The sequence below is a fragment of the Ranitomeya imitator genome, chromosome 1, assembly GCF_032444005.1.
Source record: "Ranitomeya imitator isolate aRanImi1 chromosome 1, aRanImi1.pri, whole genome shotgun sequence".
NCBI lineage: Eukaryota > Metazoa > Chordata > Amphibia > Anura > Dendrobatidae > Ranitomeya > Ranitomeya imitator.
The window spans coordinates 30,958,694-30,982,815 of record NC_091282.1 but is presented as its reverse complement, the minus strand read 5'-3'; the positions used below and the strand labels follow the sequence as shown (position 1 = coordinate 30,982,815).

At 47.7% G+C, this 24,122-nt stretch overlaps 1 protein-coding gene across 1 annotated transcript in view; it reads left to right on the top strand.

The window, feature by feature from the left end:
• The window catches only part of EGFLAM (EGF like, fibronectin type III and laminin G domains), a 184,540-nt gene that overhangs the window by 113,980 nt on the left and 46,438 nt on the right, over positions 1 to 24,122 (top strand). The window contains exons 8-11 of the mRNA XM_069745931.1: positions 12,043 to 12,158; positions 14,341 to 14,728; positions 16,651 to 16,751; positions 17,064 to 17,164. Of these exons, the coding sequence (XP_069602032.1) occupies positions 12,043 to 12,158; positions 14,341 to 14,728; positions 16,651 to 16,751; positions 17,064 to 17,164 (706 nt within the window). The remainder of the gene's footprint in view (positions 1 to 12,042; positions 12,159 to 14,340; positions 14,729 to 16,650; positions 16,752 to 17,063; positions 17,165 to 24,122) is intronic.

The following is a 24,122-nucleotide window of genomic DNA, read 5'->3' as shown; positions in this document are numbered from 1 at the left end:
TCATGCTCGCTGAGGTACACATGGACGCGGGAGGCATAGCTGTCAACCGTCTCCCGTGCGGCCCTAGTGCCCCAATCCTTCGGCACCGGCGCCGCTGCACCTCTGCGAGTACTCCGCTCACCTCCGGGAGGAGACACCGCAGTGGCCCTCGCCTCAGCCTTAGGGGCTTTGCAGCCCTCCTGGGTCTTCCTGGGCTCCACCATGTACTGGGCCTTGCCGGATCTGGTGACCCTCTTTGCCGGTAGCGATGAGCTCCCACCCCTCGCCGGCCTAGACCGAGGGGTGGGAGACGGGGACTCAGCCCCACAGTCCATCCAATACACCCCTCTCTTTCCTGGGTCAGAGAGGGGGGGGATTCCTGAGTGAAAAACTGGTTACTCTCCTGGAGCACACAAAACAGCACCTTCCTCCACAGACTACAAGCTCCTAGTGGTGGCTGTGTAAATCTGTATGTAATGAGCTCCTCCTAGTGGTGACTGTATAAATCTGTATGTAATGAGCTCCCCCTAGTGGTGACTGTATAAATCTGTATATAGCGAGCTCCTCCTAGTGGTGACTGTATAAATCTGTATGTAGTGAGCTCCCTCTAGTGGTTGTTGTATAAATCTGTATGTAGTGAACTCTTTTATTATAAAAATACAAAACTTACAATCAATAAATAGCAAAAATCAAAACCCCAGCAAAAGCAACTGTCCGAGTCCAGCATTACCCCCCCAGTCCAAAGCAAAGTCCGAGTCCAGCATAACAGCCCCCAGTCAAAGCAACCCCGCAAAAGAAAACAAACTGCCTTCTTCTTTCTCAGAGAAGCTTCCTCCATCTTTCTTTCTTATGTTGTTTTCTGTCCTTTACTTGTCTTTTGATTCTCCAGATCTCCTCCTCCCCAGGTTACATCACCCAAGGAGAGAAGAAACATTTTATTAATACACGCACATACACACTTCATACCAAACCTGACAAAGAAAACTTCTGGTCCATCGCCCAAAAAGAAACACTATAGCCACCTGGCTTAAACACATCTATCTAAAACACACAATTTTTTTTTTTTTTTTTAATTTTATATTTTTTTTTATTATTTTTTTTTCCTTTTTTTCCCCCCTTTTTTTTCTTTTTACACAGCAAATACAACCATAAACAACCTACCACCAAACCCCTCCCTCCCACCACAAAAAAAGACACCCACACAATACAAAAATAAGCTCACAAAGGAACTCATATCCTCTTGCTTGCAAGACAGGTGCATTAACCCATACAATACACTGCTACATAACTCTATATATACACAACACTTACCCAGAGCCAGGATTGGTGCCTGTAAGCCCTATATCAGTAATTCACTTCTGCAAAACAAAAATCTGATCGTGAAAAGCCCCAGCCCGCCACCGGGAAACCGGAGATGACAGGCTTCTACCCTAGGAATCCTTACTCTACCAGCCGTCCCTACCTGTCTAGACATCTGCCCCTATTTTTTCTACCTACCTTTCCCTGTCTCTCCCTGCCTGACCCTACTACCCTACCTAACTCACCGCGTGCCTACCTAACTGTCCCTGGGCTGTCCCTGTCCTGTCCCTAACTATCTACCTGTCCCTACTGAGGCTATCTACCTGTCCCTACCATTTACCTGCTTATCTAAGCCCTAGGTACATTAAATGAGAGCCCTCTCCAGAGAAGAGAGGCCCTCGCTGCACCTAGCCTGTCATACTCCAGAGAGCGCACCTTCACCAGGGCACCCAGAATGTTCCTAACAACCTCGTCCCGGGGGAGGATTTTCTGCTGAGTTGACACTAAGCACCGTGCGTTCCACGTGTAAAACCTGACGACTAAACTGACTAGAAATAAAGTGCCCCGATCTCGGCCACCCAGGGATCCGAATGCCCCATACGCCCACTCCGCATAGGAAAGGTGTGCCAGCCGAGGCCAGCTTATGGAAGCACCCACCCTGTTTTAATACAGGGGTCTACAAGGACACTGAAGGAGGAAGTGCTCCATGCTTTCCAGCGTGTCGCAACACCCCTCACGGGGACAACCCCGATCATCGGAGTTCCTACACTTCAGGTTGTCCATTACGTACAGTTTCCCATGGAAGCAGCGCCAAGCCAAGTCCCAAAACTTCAAGGGGACCCGTGTAGAATTCAATAACCTCAGCCCACCCTCCAGATCCCGACTTGGGCAATCTTTGAGCACCAGAGGCTTCTGGAAATGGGTCAACAGGACCCTCCTGTCAAGGAATTTCCTCGACATGGTCCTGATCTCCCACATTCCCAGACCCCACCGGCGGATCACCTTCAGAACCGGGGTAGCGTAAGCCGGGAGATGCCCGTGTGGTGTGCGCAGGTCCTTCACTTGCCCTCCTGTCTCCCATTCCTGGAAGAAGGGCCGAAGCCATCCCCTGCAGGAGAATACCCACGGAGGAGCCCTCTCTGACCAGAGGTTGGCGATGTTAGTCTTGACAAAAGTGTTTATTAGAAACACCACTGGGTTGACCATACCCAACCCTCCTAGTCTCCTTGTGCGATATGTGACCTCCCGCTTGACTAGGTTCAGCCTATTTCCCCATAACATCTGGAAAAACATGCTGTAGACCCGTGTCCAGAGCGGCTCTGGCAACATGCAGACACTGCCCAGGTATATTAACAAGGGTAGCAATAAACCCTTAACCAGGCTAACCCTTTCCCTCAGGGTCAAAGACCAACCCTTCCATTGGTCCACCTTCTGGGCGGCGATCTTAAGTCTGCCCTCCCAATTTTGCTGGGGGTAGTCCCCAGGGCCAAATTCGATGCCTAGGATTTTTGCCGATGCCTGGGGCTCTGGAAGAGTGTCCGGGAGACCAAAACTAGGGACTCCCCCTCCCAGCCAGAGACTCTCACACTTTTCCTGATTAATTCTGGACCCAGAAGCCTCCGAGTAGCGATCAACCTCAGACATGGCCCACTCCGCCTCCTCACCCGAGGACACGAAAAGGGAGACGTCATCGGCATACGCTACCACCCTCAGAGTGGCTTCCGGGGCCACCTGGTCCATCCTGACTCCCGCCAACGGCCCACGCTCAATCCTCCTTAAAAGGGGATCTATCGCGAACACGTATAACAGCGGGCTCAATGGACAGCCCTGGCGGACCCCAGACCCAACCTCAAAAGGGCGGCCAGACCAACCATTCACGAGCGGGAAAGTCTCTGCCCCCGCGTACAAGATCTTTAGCCAATTTACAAACCCCCCAGGCAGACCGTACCTCAGAAGGACGGACCAGAGGTACTCATGGTTAACCCGATCAAAAGCCTACGCCTGGTGTAAGGACAGCAAGTACCCCTTCCAGTGACCTGCCCTGCCCTGCTCCACTGCCTCTTGGACACCGAGCACAGCACTAAACGTACTGCGGCCTGGAACAGAGCAGTGCTGGGCCCCCGAAAGGAGCCGGGGTGCAAACTTCACCAGCCGTTTGAACAGCACCTTTGCCAGAACCTTCCGGTCCGTATTGAGAAGCGCTATGGGACGCCAATTCTCAATACGGGACGGGTCCTTACCCTTTGACAGGATAATCAGGGCAGACTGCCTCATCGACTGGGAAAGAGCGCCCGAGGAGAGACACTCGTTAAACACCTCAGTCAAGAGAGGGACCAAGGAGTCCCTAAAGGTCTTATAAAACTCGGATGTTAAGCCATCCGGACCTGGTGATTTCTTAGGCCGAAGCCCATCAATGGCCAGTCGCACTTTCTCTTCCCTGATTGGTTCTGTCAAAACGTGGAGCGAGGGGTCATCCCCTGGCTCAGGGATGGCCTCGGCCAGGAAAGCCGACATCACGTTCCGATCCAGATCCCTCTTCCCCAAGAGGTGTGAGTAGATAGATCTGATCACCTCCAGGATCCCTGATTTGGATCTTTTCAGGGAACCCGTATCGTCGACCAAACCTGTCACCACCTTACAACTCACTGACATCTTACAGTTTCTGTAGGGGTCAGGCGAGCGGTACCTCCCGAAATCCCTCTCAAAAACCAAAGATGTGTGCCTATCGTACTGACACCTCTTGAGTAAAGACTTCACTCTGGAGATCTCCTCACGGTTACCTCCAGCCGAGACGAGATGTTCGAGTTTCCTCCTCAGTTCCTGACACAGGCGGTACCTGCTCAGGCTCCCGAGGCTCGAGAGCTGGCGGAAGAAACTCGCAACCCGATCCTTGAACCACCTCCAACCTCTGCAGAAGTTGCACCGCCAGGAACTTCCTCCATCTCACTTACCTCAGCCTCACCATTTTCATTAGAAGTCCCCGCACTGGCACCATTCACACCAACCATACCTCCAGCAGAAACTGCCCTTCCAACACCTGACCCTTCACCATTATCACACACACTATTGACACCACTTGCTCCACTTCCATTCTTATTTACATTTTTTTTTTCCTTTTTTTTTCCTGCTTTCTGCTGGGGTTGTTGCTGTTTGCAGTGCAGCTGCCCCTTTAAGATCAATACTGCAGGGTTTGATTACCACACCCTGCTTTTCAGCAGAGCATGTGCTGACAGCTGCAGACTGTTGCTCCAGCCTCTCCTGCAGACCATCTCCACGCTCCTGTGTGCACTTCACCACCGGGTCCCCCACAGATACAGGTGACACACATGCAGAGGACCCCGGCGGTGCGACTTTCTCCGGCGGGGATGCGGTCCGGCATTACCGCAGCCATTACAGCTGCACCCGAGTTGATAACCAGTGCCGGGGTCCCGGACTTTGACCCAGCATCGGATCTGCATGTGGGGGACCCCGACACCACAGCACACGCCGCCGATGATGCGGCCCCGGCTGACAGCGCACCGCCAACACTGCGGGGAGCGGTGACCACCGGCAAGGTACCCACAGCCCCTACCCCCCGAGCGTCAGCGGGTGCAGCAGGCGCCAGGCCGTCCCCCGTTTCCACAGAGGATCGGGCCTGGACACCTCCACAGGTTTTATTACTGCCCGCCACAGGGCCACACTCCAGACTATGCACACTGTCCGGGCTCTGCAGCCGCATGCCCACTCTCGCCCCCTCTGCTACCGCCAGCAGAGACGGTGACCTGCGCCATATGACTTGTACTCTCCCCGCTCCCTCGCACCGGACCCACTGCAGGTCCCGGGCCGGGGTGGGTAGCGGGCTCCACACAGCGGGATCGGGGGGTCCCAGGAAGGGGGACAAACACCAACCTCTCCTCCGATGTTTTCTTCCTTTTTTTTCTTTTCTTTTTACCCCTCCCGGTTGCCTCGTCCCCGCAGACCTCATCCCCAAACTTCAGGTGGGCATAATTTACTGGGGACTCTAGCTGACGGATCTGCTGCAAGACGAGGCAACCCCCACTACTGCTGTTCTCGCTGCTGCTATCATCCGCATCACCCCCATCATCCTCTGAAATACTATGGTCTGATGGGAGTGGGACCTGCACTGGATCTATCCCGCTGTGTGTGGCCTGGAGATCACTTACCAAGCCCCCAGGTGGGTACGGTGCCTCCTCCATCTCCTCATGGTCCACCTCCTCCACCTGGGTCGGACGCCGAGACCCCTCTGGCTCCTTTGCAGCAGCCATGTTGTGGAATCGGTCGTCATTCTCCAGCTTTTCCCGGAAGGGCCCGCTGTTGTTCAATATCGCCGCTCTCCGGGCTTCCATGCCCTCAATGCAGATCCCCAGGCTGGATATCCTGGCTGTTAGGGCAGACTTCTCTGTGCGGGAGGCTCTGCTTGCCGCTTGCCTTACCTCCTTCATCTCCTCCCGGAGTCTCCTGAGGGTCTTCCCAGTCTCCTTATACTCGCTGAGGTACGCATGGACACGGGAGGCATAGCTGGTGACCGGCTCCCGTGCGGCCCTAGTGCCCCAATCCTTCGGCACTGCCGCCGCTGCACCTCTGTGACTACTCCGCTCGCCTCCAGGAGGAGACACCACAGTGGCCCTCGCCTCAGCCTTAGGGGCTTTGCAGCCCTCCTGGGTCTTCCTGGGCTCCACCATGTTCTGGGACTTGCCGGATCTGGTGACCCTCTTTGCCGGTAGCAATGAGCTCCCACCCCTCGCCGGCTTAGACCGAGGGGTGGGAGACGGGGACTCAGCCCCACAGTCCATCCAATACACCCCTCTCTTTCCTGGGTCAGAGAGGGGGGGGATTCCTGAGTGAAAAACTGGTGACTCTCCCAGAGCACACAAAACAGCACCTTCCTCCACAGACTACAAGCTCCTAGTGGTGGCTGTATAAATCTGTATGTAATGAGCTCCCTCTAGTGGTGGCTGTGTAAATCTGTATGTAGTGAGCTCCCCCTAGTGGTGGCTGTATAATCTGTATGTAGTGAGCTCCCTCTAGTGGTGGCTGTATAAATCTGTATGTAGTGAGCTCCCTCTAGTGGTGGCTGTATAATCTGTATGTAGTGAGCTCCCTCTAGTGGTGACTGTATAAATCTGTATGTAGTGAGCTCCCTCTAGTGGTGGCTGTATAATCTGTATGTAGTGAGCTCCCTCTAGTGGTGACTGTATAAATCTGTATGTAGTGAGCTCCCTCTAGTGGTGGCTGTATAATCTGTATGTAGTGAGCTCCCTCTAGTGGTGACTGTATAAATCTGTATGTAGTGAGCTCCCTCTAGTGGTGGCTGTGTAAATCTGTATGTAATGAGCTCCCTCTAGTGGTGGCTGTATAAATCTGTATGTAGTGAGCTCCCCCTAGTGGCGGCTGTATAAATCTGTATGTAGTAAGCTCCCTCTAATGGTTGCTACTCCACCATTTTTATGATTATTTTTATGACACTAGTACAATTTCCAGCAATCAGCATCGTGTTTTGCCAGATATTTAGCGCAGTGGTTGTACATGAACATAGTAACATAGTAACATAGTAACATAGTTAGTAAGGCCGAAAAAAGACATTTGTCCATCCAGTTCAGCCTATATTCCATCATAATAAATAAATACCCAGATCTACGTCCTTCTACAGAACCTAATAATTGTATGATACAATATTGTTCTGCTCCAGGAAGACATCCAGGCCTCTCTTGAACCCCTCGACTGAGTTCGCCATCACCACCTCCTCAGGCAAGCAATTCCAGATTCTCACTGCCCTAACAGTAAAGAATCCTCTTCTATGTTGGTGGAAAAACCTTCTCTCCTCCAGACGCAAAGAATGCCCCCTTGTGCCCGTCACCTTCCTTGGTATAAACAGATCCTCAGCGAGATATTTGTATTGTCCCCTTATATACTTATACATGGTTATTAGATCGCCCCTCAGTCGTCTTTTTTCTAGACTAAATAATCCTAATTTCGCTTATCTATCTGGGTATTGTAGTTCTCCCATCCCCTTTATTAATTTTGTTGCCCTCCTTTGTACTCTCTCTAGTTCCATTATATCCTTCCTGAGCACCGGTGCCCAAAACTGGACACAGTACTCCATGTGCGGTCTAACTAGGGATTTGTACAGAGGCAGTATAATGCTCTCATCATGTGTATCCAGACCTCTTTTAATGCACCCCATGATCCTGTTTGCCTTGGCAGCTGCTGCCTGGCACTGGCTGCTCCAGGTAAGTTTATCATTAACTAGGATCCCCAAGTCCTTCTCCCTGTCAGATTTACCCAGTGGTTTCCCGTTCAGTGTGTAATGGTGATATTGATTCCCTCTTCCCATGTGTATAACCTTACATTTATCATTGTTAAACCTCATCTGCCACCTTTCAGCCCAAGTTTCCAACTTATCCAGATCCATCTGTAGCAGAATACTATCTTCTCTTGTATTAACTGCTTTACATAGTTTTGTATCATCTGCAAATATCGATATTTTACTGTGTAAACCTTCTACCAGATCATTAATGAATATGTTGAAGAGAACAGGTCCCAATACTGACCCCTGCGGTACCCCACTGGTCACAGCGACCCAGTTAGAGACTATACCATTTATAACCACCCTCTGCTTTCTATCACTAAGCCAGTTACTAACCCATTTACACACATTTTCCCCCAGACCAAGCATTCTCATTTTGTGTACCAACCTCTTGTGCGGCACGGTATCAAACGCTTTGGAAAAATCGAGATATACCACGTCCAATGACTCACCGTGGTCCAGCCTATAGCTTACCTCTTCATAAAAACTGATTAGATTGGTTTGACAGGAGCGATTTCTCATAAACCCATGCTGATATGGAGTTAAACAGTTATTCTCATTGAGATAATCCAGAATAACATCCCTCAGAAACCCTTCAAATATTTTACCAACAATAGAGGTTAGACTTACTGGCCTATAATTTCCAGGTTCACTTTTAGAGCCCTTTTTGAATATTGGCACCACATTTGCTATGCGCCAGTCCTGCGGAACAGACCCTGTCGCTATAGAGTCACTAAAAATAAGAAATAATGGTTTATCTATTACATTACTTAGTTCTCTTAGTACTCGTGGGTGTATGCCATCCGGACCCGGAGATTTATCTATTTTAATCTTATTTAGCCGGTTTCGCACCTCTTCTTGGGTTAGATTGGTGACCCTTAATATAGGGTTTTCATTGTTTCTTGGGATTTCACCTAGCATTTCATTTTCCACCGTGAATACCGTGGAGAAGAAGGTGTTTAATATGTTAGCTTTTTCCTCGTCATCTACAACCATTCTTTCCTCACTATTTTTTAAGGGGCCTACATTTTCAGTTTTTATTCTTTTACTATTGATATAGTTGAAGAACAGTTTGGGATTAGTTTTACTCTCCTTAGCAATGTGCTTCTCTGTTTCCTTTTTGGCAGCTTTAATTAGTTTTTTTAATAAAGTATTTTTCTCCCTATAGTTTTTTAGAGCTTCAATGGTGCCATCCTGCTTTAGTAGTGCAAATGCTTTCTTTTTACTGTTAATTGCCTGTCTTACTTCTTTGTTTAGCCACATTGGGTTTTTCCTATTTCTAGTCCTTTTATTCCCACAAGGTATAAACCGCTTACACTGCCTATTTAGGATGTTCTTAAACATTTCCCATTTATTATCTGTATTCTCATTTCTGAGGATATTGTCCCAGTCTACCAGATTAAGGGCATCTCTAAGCTGTTCAAACTTTGCCTTCCTAAAGTTCAATGTTTTTGTGACTCCCTGACAAGTCCCCCTAGTGAAAGACAGGTGAAACTGCACAATATTGTGGTCGCTATTTCCTAAATGCCCAACCACCTGCAGATTTGTTATTCTGTCAGGTCTATTAGATAGTATTAGGTCTAAAAGTGCTGCTCCTCTGGTTGGATTCTGCACCAATTGTGAAAGATAATTTTTCTTGGTTATTAGCAGAAACCTGTTGCCTTTATGGGTTTCACAGGTTTCTGTTTCCCAGTTAATATCCGGGTAGTTAAAGTCCCCCATAACCAGGACCTCATTATGGGTTGCAGCTTCATCTATCTGCTTTAGAAGTAGACTTTCCATGCTTTCTGTTATATTTGGGGGTTTGTAACAGACCCCAATGAGAATTTTGTTACCATTTTTCCCTCCATGAATTTCAACCCATATGGACTCGACATCCTCATTCCCTTCGCTAATATCCTCCCTTAAAGTGGACTTTAGACAAGACTTTACATAGAGACAAACCCCTCCTCCTCTCCGATTTTTACGATCCTTTCTAAACAGACTGTAACCCTGTAAGTTAACTGCCCAGTCATAGCTTTCATCTAACCATGTCTCGGTTATTCCCACTATGTCAAAGTTACCTGTAGATATTTCTGCTTCTAGTTCTTCCATCTTGTTTGTCAGGCTTCTGGCGTTTGCGAGCATGCAGTTTAGAGGATTTTGTTTTGTTCCAATCTCCTCACTGTGGATTGTTTTAGAAATGTTCTTACCTCCCTTCTGAGTATGTTTTCCTGGGTCGTCTTTGTTCGAGTCTAATGTTTTTCTTCCCGTCCCCTCTTCTTCTAGTTTAACGCCCTCCTGATGAGTGTAGCGAGTCTTCTGGCGAATGTGTGTTTCCCAGGTTTGTTGAGGTGTAGTCCGTCTCTGGCGAGGAGTCCATCGTACAAGTAATTCACACCGTGGTCCAGGAATCCGAATCCTTGTTGTCTGCACCATCGTCTTAGCCAGTTGTTTGCATCAAGGATCCTGTTCCATCTCCTGGTGCCATGCCCATCTACTGGAAGGATAGAAGAAAAAACTACCTGTGCATCCAGTTCCTTTACTTTCTTCCCCAACTCTTCAAAGTCCTTGCAGATTGTCGGTAGGTCCTTCCTTGCCGTGTCATTGGTGCCAACATGTATCAGAAGAAATGGGTGGACGTCCTTGGAGCTGAAGAGCTTTGGTATCCTATCGGTCACATCCTTGATCATCGCACCTGGAAGGCAGCATACTTCTCTTGCAGTTATGTCCGGTCTGCAGATGGCTGCTTCTGTGCCTCTCAGTAGTGAGTCTCCCACCACCACCACTCTTCGTTGCTTCTTGGCTGTACTTTTTGCTGTCACTTGTTGCTGTGTGCCCTTTTCTTTTTTGCTTGCTGGTATTGCTTCATTCTTAGGTGTGCCATCTTCATCCTCTACAAAGATTTGATATCGGTTCTTCAGTTGTGTGGTTGGTGATTTCTCCATGGTCTTCTTGCTTCTTTTGGTCACATGCTTCCACTCATCTGCTTTTGGAGGTTCTCTGACACTTTTTGCACCTTCTGTGACCAGTAGAGATGCTTCTGTTCTGTCTAGAAAGTCTTCATTCTCTTTGATGAGTTTCAAAGTTGCTATTCTTTCTTCCAGACCCCGCACCTTTTCTTCTAAAAGGGCCACTAGTCTACACTTCTGACAGGTGAAATTGGATTCTTCTTCTGGTCGATCTGTGAACATGTAGCACATGCTGCAGCTCACCATGTAGGTTGTCACATCTGCCATGTTGCTCCTAGATCCTGCTGACTTGCTGTGTGTTTTCCTTCTTGTGTAATCTACTCAGCCAAGCTCTCTTGCAATAATGTCCTACAGGCAAAAATTTGCGCGCCGTAAAGCGCGCGGTTTGGTGATGCTTTCGAAGCAGCTGGTCCCGGCTGTACCCAACGATCTTCTAGCTTAGGGAGACTTCGCTTCTCCCAGAAGGCACCTGGAATATGCAAATTAGCCTCCTGAAGCTTGAATCCCTGGTTTGGTGATGCTTTCGAAGCAGCTGGTCCCGGCTGTACCCAACGATCTTCTAGCTTAGGGAGACTTCGCTTCTCCCAGAAGGCACCTGGAATATGCAAATTAGCCTCCTGAAGCTTGAATCCCTGGTTTGGTGATGCTTTCGAAGCAGCTGGTCCCGGCTGTACCCAACGATCTTCTAGCTTAGGGAGACTTCGCTTCTCCCAGAAGGCACCTGGAATATGCAAATTAGCCTCCTGAAGCTTGAATCCCTGGTTTGGTGATGCTTTCGAAGCAGCTGGTCCCGGCTGTACCCAACGATCTTCTAGCTTAGGGAGACTTCGCTTCTCCCAGAAGGCACCTGGAATATGCAAATTAGCCTCCTGAAGCTTGAATCCCTGGTTTGGTGATGCTTTCGAAGCAGCTGGTCCCGGCTGTACCCAACGATCTTCTAGCTTAGGGAGACTTCGCTTCTCCCAGAAGGCACCTGGAATATGCAAATTAGCCTCCTGAAGCTTGAATCCCTGGTTTGGTGATGCTTTCGAAGCAGCTGGTCCCGGCTGTACCCAACGATCTTCTAGCTTAGGGAGACTTCGCTTCTCCCAGAAGGCACCTGGAATATGCAAATTAGCCTCCTGAAGCTTGAATCCCTGGTTTGGTGATGCTTTCGAAGCAGCTGGTCCCGGCTGTACCCAACGATCTTCTAGCTTAGGGAGACTTCGCTTCTCCCAGAAGGCACCTGGAATATGCAAATTAGCCTCCTGAAGCTTGAATCCCTGGTTTGGTGATGCTTTCGAAGCAGCTGGTCCCGGCTGTACCCAACGATCTTCTAGCTTAGGGAGACTTCGCTTCTCCCAGAAGGCACCTGGAATATGCAAATTAGCCTCCTGAAGCTTGAATCCCTGGTTAGGCTGAAGTCAATTCTAATTGTCTATATATATATACTTCTCTGCTTCTTTCTACTCTGTGCTCTCTACAGATCATTAGAGTAATTTTTCATCTTTGTCTCTTCCATTGCAGGGAGCGATGAGCTGGGATCTGGAGGATACATTGACGGATACGTTACAGAGCCCAGGATCATTGATGATGATGGATACAACATTGATGACTCCGATTACGATATTTATATCGATGATGTAAGTTTCTGGCAAATTATTCGTTTGCTTTGTTTTATTATTATGTGACCAGTTGAGAATTGAAAGGGGTTTTCTGTGATCCAAAACCATTATCTAAGGAATCCTCTGTTGATCCCCATCTTTAACTTTCTACTATGTACACTTTTAAAGGGAATGTCGACCTAACAGCAAGGTCTCTGGCAGCACTGATGGAGCCACTAGTAAAGCCACCACAACTAGTAAAGCCACCGCTATTACTAAAATCACTGCTACTAGTAAAGCCACATCCACTAGTAAAGCCACCATAACTAGTAAAGCCACTGCTACTAGTAAACTCACCTCCAATAGTAAAACCACTGCTACTAGTAAAGCTACATCCAATAGTAAAGCCACCGCTACTAGTAAAGCCACCACAATTAGTAAAGCCACCGCTACTAGTAAAGCCACCACAACTAGTAAAGCCACCGCTACTAGTAAAGCCACCACAACTAGTAAAGCCACCGCTACTAGTAAAGCCACCACCACTAGTAAAGCCGCTGCTACTAGTATAGTCACCATAACTAGTAAAGCCACCACCACTAGTAAAGCCGCTGCTACTAGTATAGTCACCATAACTAGTAAAGCGACTGCAACAAGTAAAATCACCTCCATTAGTAAAGCCACCGCTAATAATAAAGTCACATCCACTAGTAAAACGACTACAACTAGTAAAGCCACCGCTACTAGTGAAGCTACTACAACAAGTAAAGCCACCACCACTAGTAAATCCACTGCTACCAGAAAAGTCACCACAACTAATCAAGCCACTGCTACTAGTAAAGTCACCACCTCTAATAAGGCCAGCACCTCTAGTAAAGCCACCACCTCTAATAAGGCCACCACCTCTAGTAAGGCCACCTCCTCTAGTAAGGGCACCACCTCTAGTAAAGCCACCACCTCTAGTAAGGCCACCACCTCTAGTAAGGCCACCACCTCTAGTAAGGCCACCACCTCTAGTAAAGCCACCACCTCTAATAAGGCCACCACCTCTAGTAAAGCCACCACCTCTAATAAGGCCACCACCTCTAGTAAAGCCACCACCTCTAATAAGGCCACCACCTCTAATAAGCCCACCTCCTCTAGTAAGGCCACCACCTCTAATAAGGCCACCACCTCTAGTAAAGCCACCACCTCTAATAAGGCCACCACCTCTAGTAAAGCCACCACCTCTAATAAGGCCGCCACCTCCTCTAGTAAGGCCACCACCTCTAATAAGGCCACCACCTCTAGTAAAGCCACCACCTCTAATAAGGCCACCACCTCTAGTAAGGCCACCTCCTCTAATAAGGCCACCACCTCTAATAAGGCCACCACCTCTAGTAAAGCCACCACCTCTAATAAGGCCACCACCTCTAATAAGGCCACCACCTCTAGTAAAGCCACCACCTCTAATAAGGCCACCACCTCTAATAAGGCCACCACCTCTAGTAAGGCCACCACCTCTAGTAAAGCCACCACATCTAATAAGGCCACCACCTCTAGTAAAGCCACCACCTCTAATAAGGCCACCACCTCTAGTAAAGCCACCACCTCTAGTAAAGCCACCACCTCTAATAAGGCCACCACCTCTAGTAAAGCCACCACCTCTAGTAAGGCCACCACCTCTAGTAAAGCCACCCCCACCAGTAAAGTCACCACGACTGGCAGAGAAGGTTCAGCCAGCTGGAGTTTGATTTGCCCAGGTCCTTGTTCTCCGGTAGGATAAGTCGCCCCTAGAGGTGTCTAGCAGCCGCTTGCTCCTCTCCCAGTTGAGGACACATGAAGGCTCAGATGCTTTTGTTTGGAGGATTCGCTGTTGGCCAAACAAGCTTCTAAAATGTAAATGACAAATAAGCTCTCCATCGGAAGGAAGAAGCCTTCTCATATGATCCGAACCCCGAAACAGCCACCTGCACACGGACGCCTCTTCCTTCTGGCCAGAATGATATTGTTTTCTTCCTTCTGGAGGAGAGAGAATGTTCAATCATTTTTTATTTCATTGGATCATTGCCTGAGAAGAAGCCTCCATATACTTCAGGATCTGTTTAGTGAGAAGACTCTGGATGCTCGATGACGGGGGGCTTCAGTCCTCCCTGAGTGGTCTGTGACCCGTCACTTGCCCCTACCTCCAGTTATGCTTTTTCTATTTATCGATCTCTTAGGTTCTTTGTTAATGTCTCCACAGGTCAAACCGCTCTCGCGCATCCGAGGAGGAAACAAGAAGTTTATGATAGAAACTAAGATGACCCCAGGGACCTACACGAAGATAGTCCCTTTGAAAACGACCACGACAGCTGCCCCCGTAACATCGGCATCTGTGGCAAAACCATCAAGTCCTCCAGCTACGACCATCACTACTAAAGCCACCACCACTAGTAAAGCCACCACCACTAGTAAAGCCACCACCATTCGGCCACCTAGGAAAAAAGTCATGGTTTCTCCTCCTCGGCTCTTTGACCTGACCTGTGAGGAGACCGTCTGTCCAGCCGACAGCTTCTGTCTTAATGATTATGACCGCGGGGGCTCACAATGCCACTGTAACCTCGGGAAAGGAGGAGACACGTGTGCACATGGTAGGTTCCTAACTCTACTGATCCTTTCCTCTACTTTATCTGGACTTCTTGCTTTCTTCTCTCGTTCTGTATGAAGCTTCTTCTTTCCTGTAATCAGAGAGCAATGCATTATGGGATCTGTTATGTGGTCACAGTATGGTGGTATTTTTTCAAAAAACTGTCTGGCGGTATGTACATTGTGTGACACTGTCACTTTAAAAAATTTTATTTTTGCACTGTATGTCGGCATTTCAAACGTGTCTGGTATTGCCGCTTGGCCCCATTTAATCACATGCAGTTAGATTGACCTGCCGTGCGCTCCTCGTTTAATCAATGTGGGTATAGCGGTGGGAATCCTCTCTCCCACCGCCCAGGGGCGCGTTGTCTGTATGATGGCGCGCATATGACCTTCCCCGGAGGCATCGGCTGCATTTCCTAGTCAATAATGAAATAATGATGAAAAGTATCGTGCTTATATAACGGAGAGTAACTGTGCCGCCATAAAGTGCTGACAGTGTAACATCAGTCACATAACCTTTTCTGCCTCCTGAAAGGCAAATTGAATCAGTGGTCAATCACCAGTCAGGAGGGAAAGTGGCGTTTGTGAAGATTGTAACTTATGGTTTTCTTTTTAACATGTAAATAATACACCTATATCATACACATAAATACAACCGCTCTCCCTTATACAATAATTGTACTGCCCGACAGTAAAAAACAACTGATATTTCTATACTGTACACAGAAAAAAACACTGCTGCACCAAACACTTAGCTAGTGCTGCCATACCGTACACTTAAATAGTACTGCTATACGATACAATCATTGCTGTTTTACTGTGTGCAGAAATTACATTGTCACACCAAGTACAACTATGCCACAGACAATAATTTTTCTTCTATATAGTACACATAATTAATACTGTTGATCTGTACACAGGAAAAATACTGATATACCGTACACTTAAATAGTACTGCTATGCCATACACAATGTTAGCGCAACTAAACTGCACGCATAATTCTCACTACTATACACAGAAATAACACTGCTGTAGCCTACATTTAAATTGTACCCCTATCCCATACACAATAATTATTGTACTGCTGTACAATACACACAATTGGCACTGCTATACTGTGTACAGAAAAAATACAGCTGCGCCAAACACTTAAATATTACTTATATACCATTTATAGTAGTTGGCCTACTATGCTATGTTATAGACGATAATTGTACTTCAATGTAGTACAGATAATTTATACTGGTATACAGAAAAAACACTGCTATACCAAACACTGAAATAGTGCACATTATTAGTACCGCTAAACTGTTCACATTATTGGCACTTGTATACTATATGCACAGATGAAGCACTGCTGTAACTTACAATTAAATAGAACTGCTATCTCATACACAATATTTGTGCTGCTATGTAATGCATAAAGTTAGTACTGCTATACTGCAGACTGAAATAACACTGCTATACTATACACTTAAATAGTACTTCTATAAAATAATTTCACTGCTATGCCATTCATATTACTGGTAATGGAGAAATAGTATTAATATGCCATACTCAATATTTGTAGCACTGAACTGCACTCATAATTGGCACAACTATACTGTGCACATAAATAGTGCAGCTTAGACATAATAACACACATAGATCACGTTCATACACACTGCTGCCACTAGAGGGAGCTTGGGATAAACAGTATATGGTGCACTCTTCAGCTCCCCCTAGTGGTGGCTGCAGGTAGCCAGAATATTATCTTTTGTGTCCATAGAGGGTATTTAATTCTGGGTCTAATATAAAATATTGTACACCAGGAATCGGAGCAACAATTTTAACCTGTTTAGATTTAAACAAGAGATATTAATTTTAGTTTATGACCAGAAGGGAAAAAAATGCAAATTTAACACAAGATGTTTTTTTTTTCAGATATTAACGTCCAGTACCCTCAGTTTTACGGTCACTCCTATATGACATTTGAGCCACTGAAAAACTCATATCACACCTTCCTGATCACTGTGGAATTTAAGGTAAGCCCGGAACCCTGGGGTGATTATTATTGAACCAATGTTCACAGTATATATATAATTACTGTATATAGCTAGGATGTACATCTCTTAACTTACGTCCCTGCATGTGACTTATAGAATATTTCTCTATATTTATATACATATATTGCCCTTGTTTTTGCAATTTCCATTACACTCCGGAGCTGCATTCACAATTCAGCTAATAAATGGAAACCATCAGCAGGAGCTGTACCGCAGTACGGCTGCTCTAATGCTCAGCCTTCAGTGATTGCCTTTGGGGGCAGAACCTCATGTGTCCATGTTGATCCTCAGGCTGATGGTGACGATGGCTTGCTTCTCTACTGTGGAGAAAACGAGTACGGCCGGGGAGATTTTATGTCATTGGCCATCATTCGCAGGACGGTTCAGCTCCGGTAAGTCACCGAAATACGATACTTTGCAGCTGATTAAAGATGGTTTTAGAAGGGAAAAGTGTGTTAATTTTACTAATCCAAAGTTCTAAGCTGAAATCTTAAAATACTGCATCTGCATATCGGTTGGAGCTTCATTTTCCTGATACAATCTCCTATCCACAGAGATTGCCGTAGTAAAATTGTAGTTACCTGTACCATCACTAGAGGGAGCTCACTGCATACTGTTATTAATGAGTTCCCCCTAGTGGTGATTGTATGCAGAATCTTATCATGTATCTCTGTATACAGGGAGCTCCCCCTAGTGGTGACTGCAGACAGGATCTTATGTATCTCTGTATACAGGGAGCTCCCCCTAGTGGTGGCTGCAGACAGGATCTTATCATGTATCTCTGTATACAGGGAGCTCCCCCTAGTGGTGGCTGCAGACAGGATCTTATCATGTATCTCTGTATACAGGGAGCTCCCCCTAGTGGTGGCTGCAGACAGGATCTTATCATGTATCTCTGTATACAGGGAGCTCCCCCTAGTGGTGACTGCAGACAGGATCTTATCATGTATCTCTGTATACAGGGAGCTCCCCCTAGTGGTGACTGCAGACAGGATCTTATCATGTATCTCTATACAGGGAGCTCCCCCTAGTGGTGGCTGCAGACAGGATCTTATCATGTATCTCTCTATACAGGGAGCTCCCCCTAGTGGTGGCTGCAGACAGGATCTTATCATGTATCTCTGTATACAGGGAGCTCCCCCTAGTGGTGACTGCAGACAGGATCTTATCATGTATCTCTGTATACAGGGAGCTCCCCCTAGTGGTGACTGCAGACAGGATCTTATCATGTATCTCTATACAGGGAGCTTCCCCTAGTGGTGGCTGCAGACAGGATCTTATCATGTATCTCTCTATACAGGGAGCTCCCCGGGGGCGTGGCCTAGCGAGCGATGTGAGCGGACGTGCGACGGATCTCTCTCCCCGCACCGCTCCTAAATCCTCACCCTTGAAGGCGCCGCCGAGCGCCGAAAACCGGGCGAAGTTGCTCCGCAGGACCCCTGGGCACGGAGGAGAGTGCCGGAGGCAGCGAAAGGAGAAGAGCGGTAATGCCGCGCAAAAGACAGTCAGCGCCCGCGGCTGGCGCGAAAATCCAAGATGGCGCCGTGGCAGAGGAGGAGGCGGCCAGAGCCAGCACCGCATACCGCCGGAGGCTTGAGGTAATCGCCCGGCTGGAGCGGTTTGCTCGGACAGAGGAGGGGGGTGCCCTGCTGCTGGGCCCTGAGGGGCCAGATGAGGAGGAAGTCCCGCAGAGACAGGAGAGAGGAGGGGATGACACCCTCAGTGTGGTGGAGGAGCGGCTTTCTCCAGGGAAGAGGCAGGAGATGCAAGAGACAACTAACATGTCACCCACCGCCAGTCCAGTGCAGGCTAAGGACTCTGAGGGTGCGCAGCAATCAAACGTGGGGGAACCTACACTGCAGGACATTTTCTCAGTCGTTATACACTGCAAATCTGCCCTGGCTGCGCTGAACCTAAGGGTAGACGATCTAACAGTTGAAATGAAGTCCCTTAATTCTGCTATGCGTAAAGTGGAGAAAAGAGTGGAGGTGGTGGAGGAGCGCGTGGGCAGTGTGGAAGATCAGACAAATGAACTGTTGAAAAGAGAAAAGAGATACATTCAGCGCATTGCAGAACTGGAATTTAAAACAGATGACCTGGAAAATCGTTCCCGTAGGAACAATCTAAGAATAATTGGGGTGCCGGAGAAGGTGGAGGGGAATAATCCTACGGAATACATTGAGGCATGGCTCAAAAACTCGGTGGGAGGAGCAGACCTTACCAACCACTTCTCCGTGGAGAGGGCCCATAGAGTCCCCACCCGGCCCCTGCCGCCTGGATCCCCCCCTCGAGCTCTGCTGGCAAAAATTTTGGACTATCGGGACCGGGAAACTCTACTAAGGAAGGCCAGGATCAGTGACGGACTGAGCATAGACGGAAATCGGATCTCCATTTATCCGGACTACTCGGCATCGGTGCAGAAACTGAGAATGAGGTTCGGCGAGGTCAAGAGGCGGCTCCGAGACCTGGACCTAAAATATTCGATGTTATACCCGGCTAAGCTCAGGGTGGTGGCGCTGGACCGTGTTCATTTTTTCCAGAACCCGGAGGAGGCTATGCACTGGCTAGATACCAATACTAAGAAAATTGGCGAGGATCGGAGCCGATGAGACTGACGCTGAGACTTCGTCATTCATTTGTTTATACCCCCTGATGGTGATTTTTGAACTTGTCTTACAGAATGCACCCAAAAGTTTGAAATAGTGTGCTCGGCGGCGCAAAGAATATTTCATGTTGATAGCGGTGGGAGGGGGAGAGATGGACTGCAAGGGGCTCAGTTCTAGGTTGTATCAAGAGCTCTCAGTTCTCATACAGAGAAAGAAAGTTTGTACTAGTTGAATTCTATTGAGTTTTAGATGGGGAAGTTGGGAAAGGGGGATGGGAGGGGGTGGGGGGGTGTCGGGGGAGACCTGAAGGAGACTGCTCTAACTCATTGTTTTTTCTCTAGAAAATGGGAGGGGACGTTAATATTATAAGCTGGAATGTTAGGGGGTTAGCGGACGCCACTAAGCGCGCGGCAATATTTCAGTATCTTCTGAAACAGAGGCCCTCGGTGATCTGCCTGCAAGAAACCCACCTAGTGGAGGAAAAAGTTGATATATTACAGAAACGGTGGGTGCGCAAGGCGTATCATTCGACGTTCTCTAGTTACGCGAGGGGAGTGTCAGTCTTAATTCACACTAATACCCCATTTGAGGAAGTTGAGGTTAAAATTGATACGGATGGTCAATACGTTTTGTTAGTGTGTAAAATCCTTGACTGTTTAATGTGCATAGTATCATTGTATATACCTCCGCCATACTCTGGAAGGAAGATCCAGGACATATTGGAGGCTATAAGAGGTTGGGATGGGATCCCCCTTCTGGTGGTGGGTGATGTAAACAATATAGCAAATGACCACTGGGACAAGAGTAACCACGCATCACAGCGCAGGGACGGTAATGACACTCCCTTTGGTAACTATCTCAGAGAAATTGGTTGGATTGATTTATGGAGGGTCCGCAATCCCAATACATATTCCTATTCCTGTTACTCGACTACATACGGCTCGATGTCAAGAATTGATGTTGCCTTGAGTAACGATAGGATGAACGAACTGTTAAACGGGGTGGAATATAATCCCAGAATTTTATCAGACCATAGCCCAGTTCGGGTCTCTCTAAAGTTGTCAGGTCAGGTTGGATTAAGGAGGGCGGGTTGGAAAATTCACCCAGTCTGGCTACAAATTTTGGACATGGCAAAGGTGGGAGTAGAGATAGAGGAATTTTTCAAAATTAATGAAGGGAGCGCGGAATGCCATGTAGTGTGGGACACCATGAAAGCTTATTTAAGGGGAATTTTGTTTAGGGATATCTCAAGACATAAGACAAGGACCAAAGAGCGGGATCAGGGCGTTTTAGAGGAGTTGAAAGCAGCAGAGGCGGCATTGGGGGAACATCGTACCGGGGAATCTCAGAGTCGTATGAGGGCAGCTCAGCGGGAGGTCGATCAGTTATTTTTGAAAAAGGCGGAGAGGTTGAGGGCCTTCCAGAGAGAAACTTTCTACTCGGAGGGGGAGAAAGTGGGGCACTTGCTCTCGGTAGTGGCATCCGCGCAAAGAGACTCTTCACATGTTTACTCTATTAAGACGGAGGAGGGAACGTTGGTTACTCAGGGGGAGCAGATCCTGGAAGTGTTCAGGAAATTTTATGGAAAATTATATACGTCCAGTGTGGAGAAGGGATCCGAGGATATGGAGAGGTACTTGGAAGAAATTGATATGCCCCGGTTGAGTAGAGAGGAGTGTGAATTATTGGAGGAACCGATTGGGGAGGAGGAACTGGGGGTGGCTTTGGCAGGTGTTGCGGGGGGTAAGGCCCCGGGAGCGGACGGCATTCCAGCCGAGGTTTATAAGACCTTGAAAGAAACTCTGTTGGCCAGGCTGGTGGGGGTGTACAATAGCTCGCTGGAAAGAGGGGAGTTGCCTTTGTCGATGAGAGAGGCTATAGTGGTGGTTATCCCTAAGGCTGATAAAGATCCACTGATGCCAGAATCCTATAGACCAATTTCACTATTGACTGCCGATATTAAGATTTTGGCAAAAGCCTTGGCAAATAGGTTGAGTAGGGTGATAGACAAATTGGTGCACCCTGACCAGTCAGGCTTCATGCCTAACAAGTCAACGGCAATCAACCTGAGAAGGTTGTTCTTAAATTTACAAATCCCTTCAGATAATGCTGGCAAACGGGTTGTGGCATCTTTGGACGCCCACAAAGCCTTTGACTGTGTGGAGTGGAGTTATCTGTGGACAGTGTTGGAACGTTTGGGGTTTGGACCTAGGTTCATCTCATGGGTGCGGCTGCTGTATTCTTCCCCGGTGGCAAAGGTAAGGGTGAATGGCGTCCTCTCTGAGACTTTCTCTTTGTCTAGGGGGACTAGACAGGGCTGTCCTTTGTCCCCACTGCTTTTTGCCTTGGCGGTGGAACCCCTTGCTGCAAAAATTAGAGGTTCCCAGGAGGTGAGGGGATTTATGTACGGAGATTCGGAAGAGAAGGTAGCGCTATACGCAGATGATATTTTGCTCTTCTTGGAGGATTCGGGGGAGTCCCTGACAGGGGCGGAGGCCATTATTGAAGAATTTGGGAGCTACTCTGGCCTGAGAATCAATTGGGAAAAGTCCAATATGATGTTAGTGGATGGGGATTATGAGAATAGTGCTATGAGGGAATCTCATGCAAAGTTGAGGTTGGTGGATAAATTTAAATATTTGGGGATTCAGATTGCGTTGCCTCTGACGAGTTTTGAGGAACTAAATTTGGCGCCACTATTGCGGAAGATACGTATTAAGGTTCAGGCGTGGAAAAAGTTACACTTATCGGTCATTGGTAGAATAAATCTAATAAAGATGATTGTGATGCCGCAACTTCTCTACGTGCTGCACAACTCCCCTATATGGATATCGCGGAATAGATTTCGGAGGATTAGATCTCTATTTGGCGAGCTGATTTGGGGAGGGAAAAGTCCTAGATTTAAACAGGAAATCCTACAAAGACCAAAGACGGAGGGGGGAGTGGCACTGCCCAACCCATGGTTATATTTTTTGGCTTCACAATGTCAGCATTTTAGGGGATGGGGTGTGGAATCGGGTTGGGAGCGGACACCCTGCAGTCTGAGGAAACTGATTGGGTCAAGGGTACTAGTTGAGGGTTTGGAGGGTGGGCATTTCCGAGAGAAGGGGACTAAATTTTGCACTGTTAGGCTCATCCATAAGGTTTGGGACAAAGTTAAAGGAATTAGGGGTGTGAGGGCACTTACTAGGTTTTCGCCCATATGGAATAATTGTCTCTTGCAGGAGTTTAGACAGATGGAGGGATTCCATGTTTGGAAGGGAGCGGGAATTTCTCGGATAAGCCAAGTTTTGCACCAGGGTAGAATTAAGAATTTTGAAACACTACAGGAGGAATTTCAGCTGCCAAGCTCTGAATTGTACCAATACAACCGCATCTCTCATGCATATCGGGCACAATGTAAGAAGGGGCCTATGGAGATCCAGGTGGATCTAATGCTAGATTTTATCCTCATAGGGGAAGGCACGAAGGGGGTGATCTCAGGAATATATGAATTTCTCCTATTTTCCTTTTTAGAGGGGCACCCTATCAGAGCTAGAGCAAAGTGGGAGGCAGACCTGGGGGTGATTGACGGCGATCAGTGGGACTCAATATTGGAATACGTGCCCAGGATCTCGATGAGTGAGCCTGGGAGGCTGTCACAGCTGTTGGTCATTCATAGGGCTTATAGAACTCCGGACATGTTGTATAAAGCTGGTTTAAGACCTAACTCCGAATGCCCTAGGTGCTCGCAGTCCGAGGCGGGTATCCTCCATATGATGTGGCAGTGCCCCAGGTTATCCTCGTTTTGGATCGTGGTGCTAAATAAAGTGGGACTAACATACAAATGTTCGATACCACGGGATCCTTTGGTATGTATATTGGGTTACGTAGAGGAGATTGTAACTGATAACTCGTACAAAACAGTCATTGCAAGATTGCTGTTTATTGCTCGAAAGTTGATCGCTAAGTTTTGGATAAGGGTAGAGCCACCAACGAGAAGAGATTTCATGACACAAGTGGACTATATCGTGGCATTGGAGAAGAGCATTTATTCTAAAAGAAACAAGATGGACCTTTTCAACAAGTTGTGGAATCCTTGGCTCAAGTCGGCGTGATCTGGAGATTGTTTTCTAGTTTTTTGGGTACTCTGCCCCCGTGGGAGCAGTATTGACATGACACCTTCTTGTTCTTGGTTAAGGATAGACGTTTGGGAGGATCGGAGTGGTTTTTCTTGGGTCTCCGGGGATGGGGGGGAGGGGAGGGGAGGGAAGCTGGTTTGGGATTAAAAAGTTTATTGAAAATGCAGAGCATATGTATGTACTGTTTACAGTAATGTAATCTACTTATATTTTTCTTACTGTTTAATAAAAATATTTGATTAAAAAAAAAAAAAATACAGGGAGCTCCCCCTAGTGGTGGCTGCAGACAGGATCTTATCATGTATCTCTCTATACAGGGAGCTCCCCCTAGTGGTGGCTGCAGACAGGATCTTATCATGTATCTCTCTATACAGGGAGCTCCCCCTAGTGGTGGCTGCAGACAGGATCTTATCATGTATCTCTGTATACAGGGAGCTCCCCCTAGTGGTGGCTGCAGACAGGATCCTATTATGTATCTCTGTATACAGGGAGCTCCCCCTAGTGGTGACTTCAGACAGGATCTTATCATGTATCTCTGTATACAGGGAGCTCCCTCTAGTGGTGACTGCAGACAGGATCTTATCATGTATCTCTGTATACAGGGAGCTCATCCTAGTGGTGAC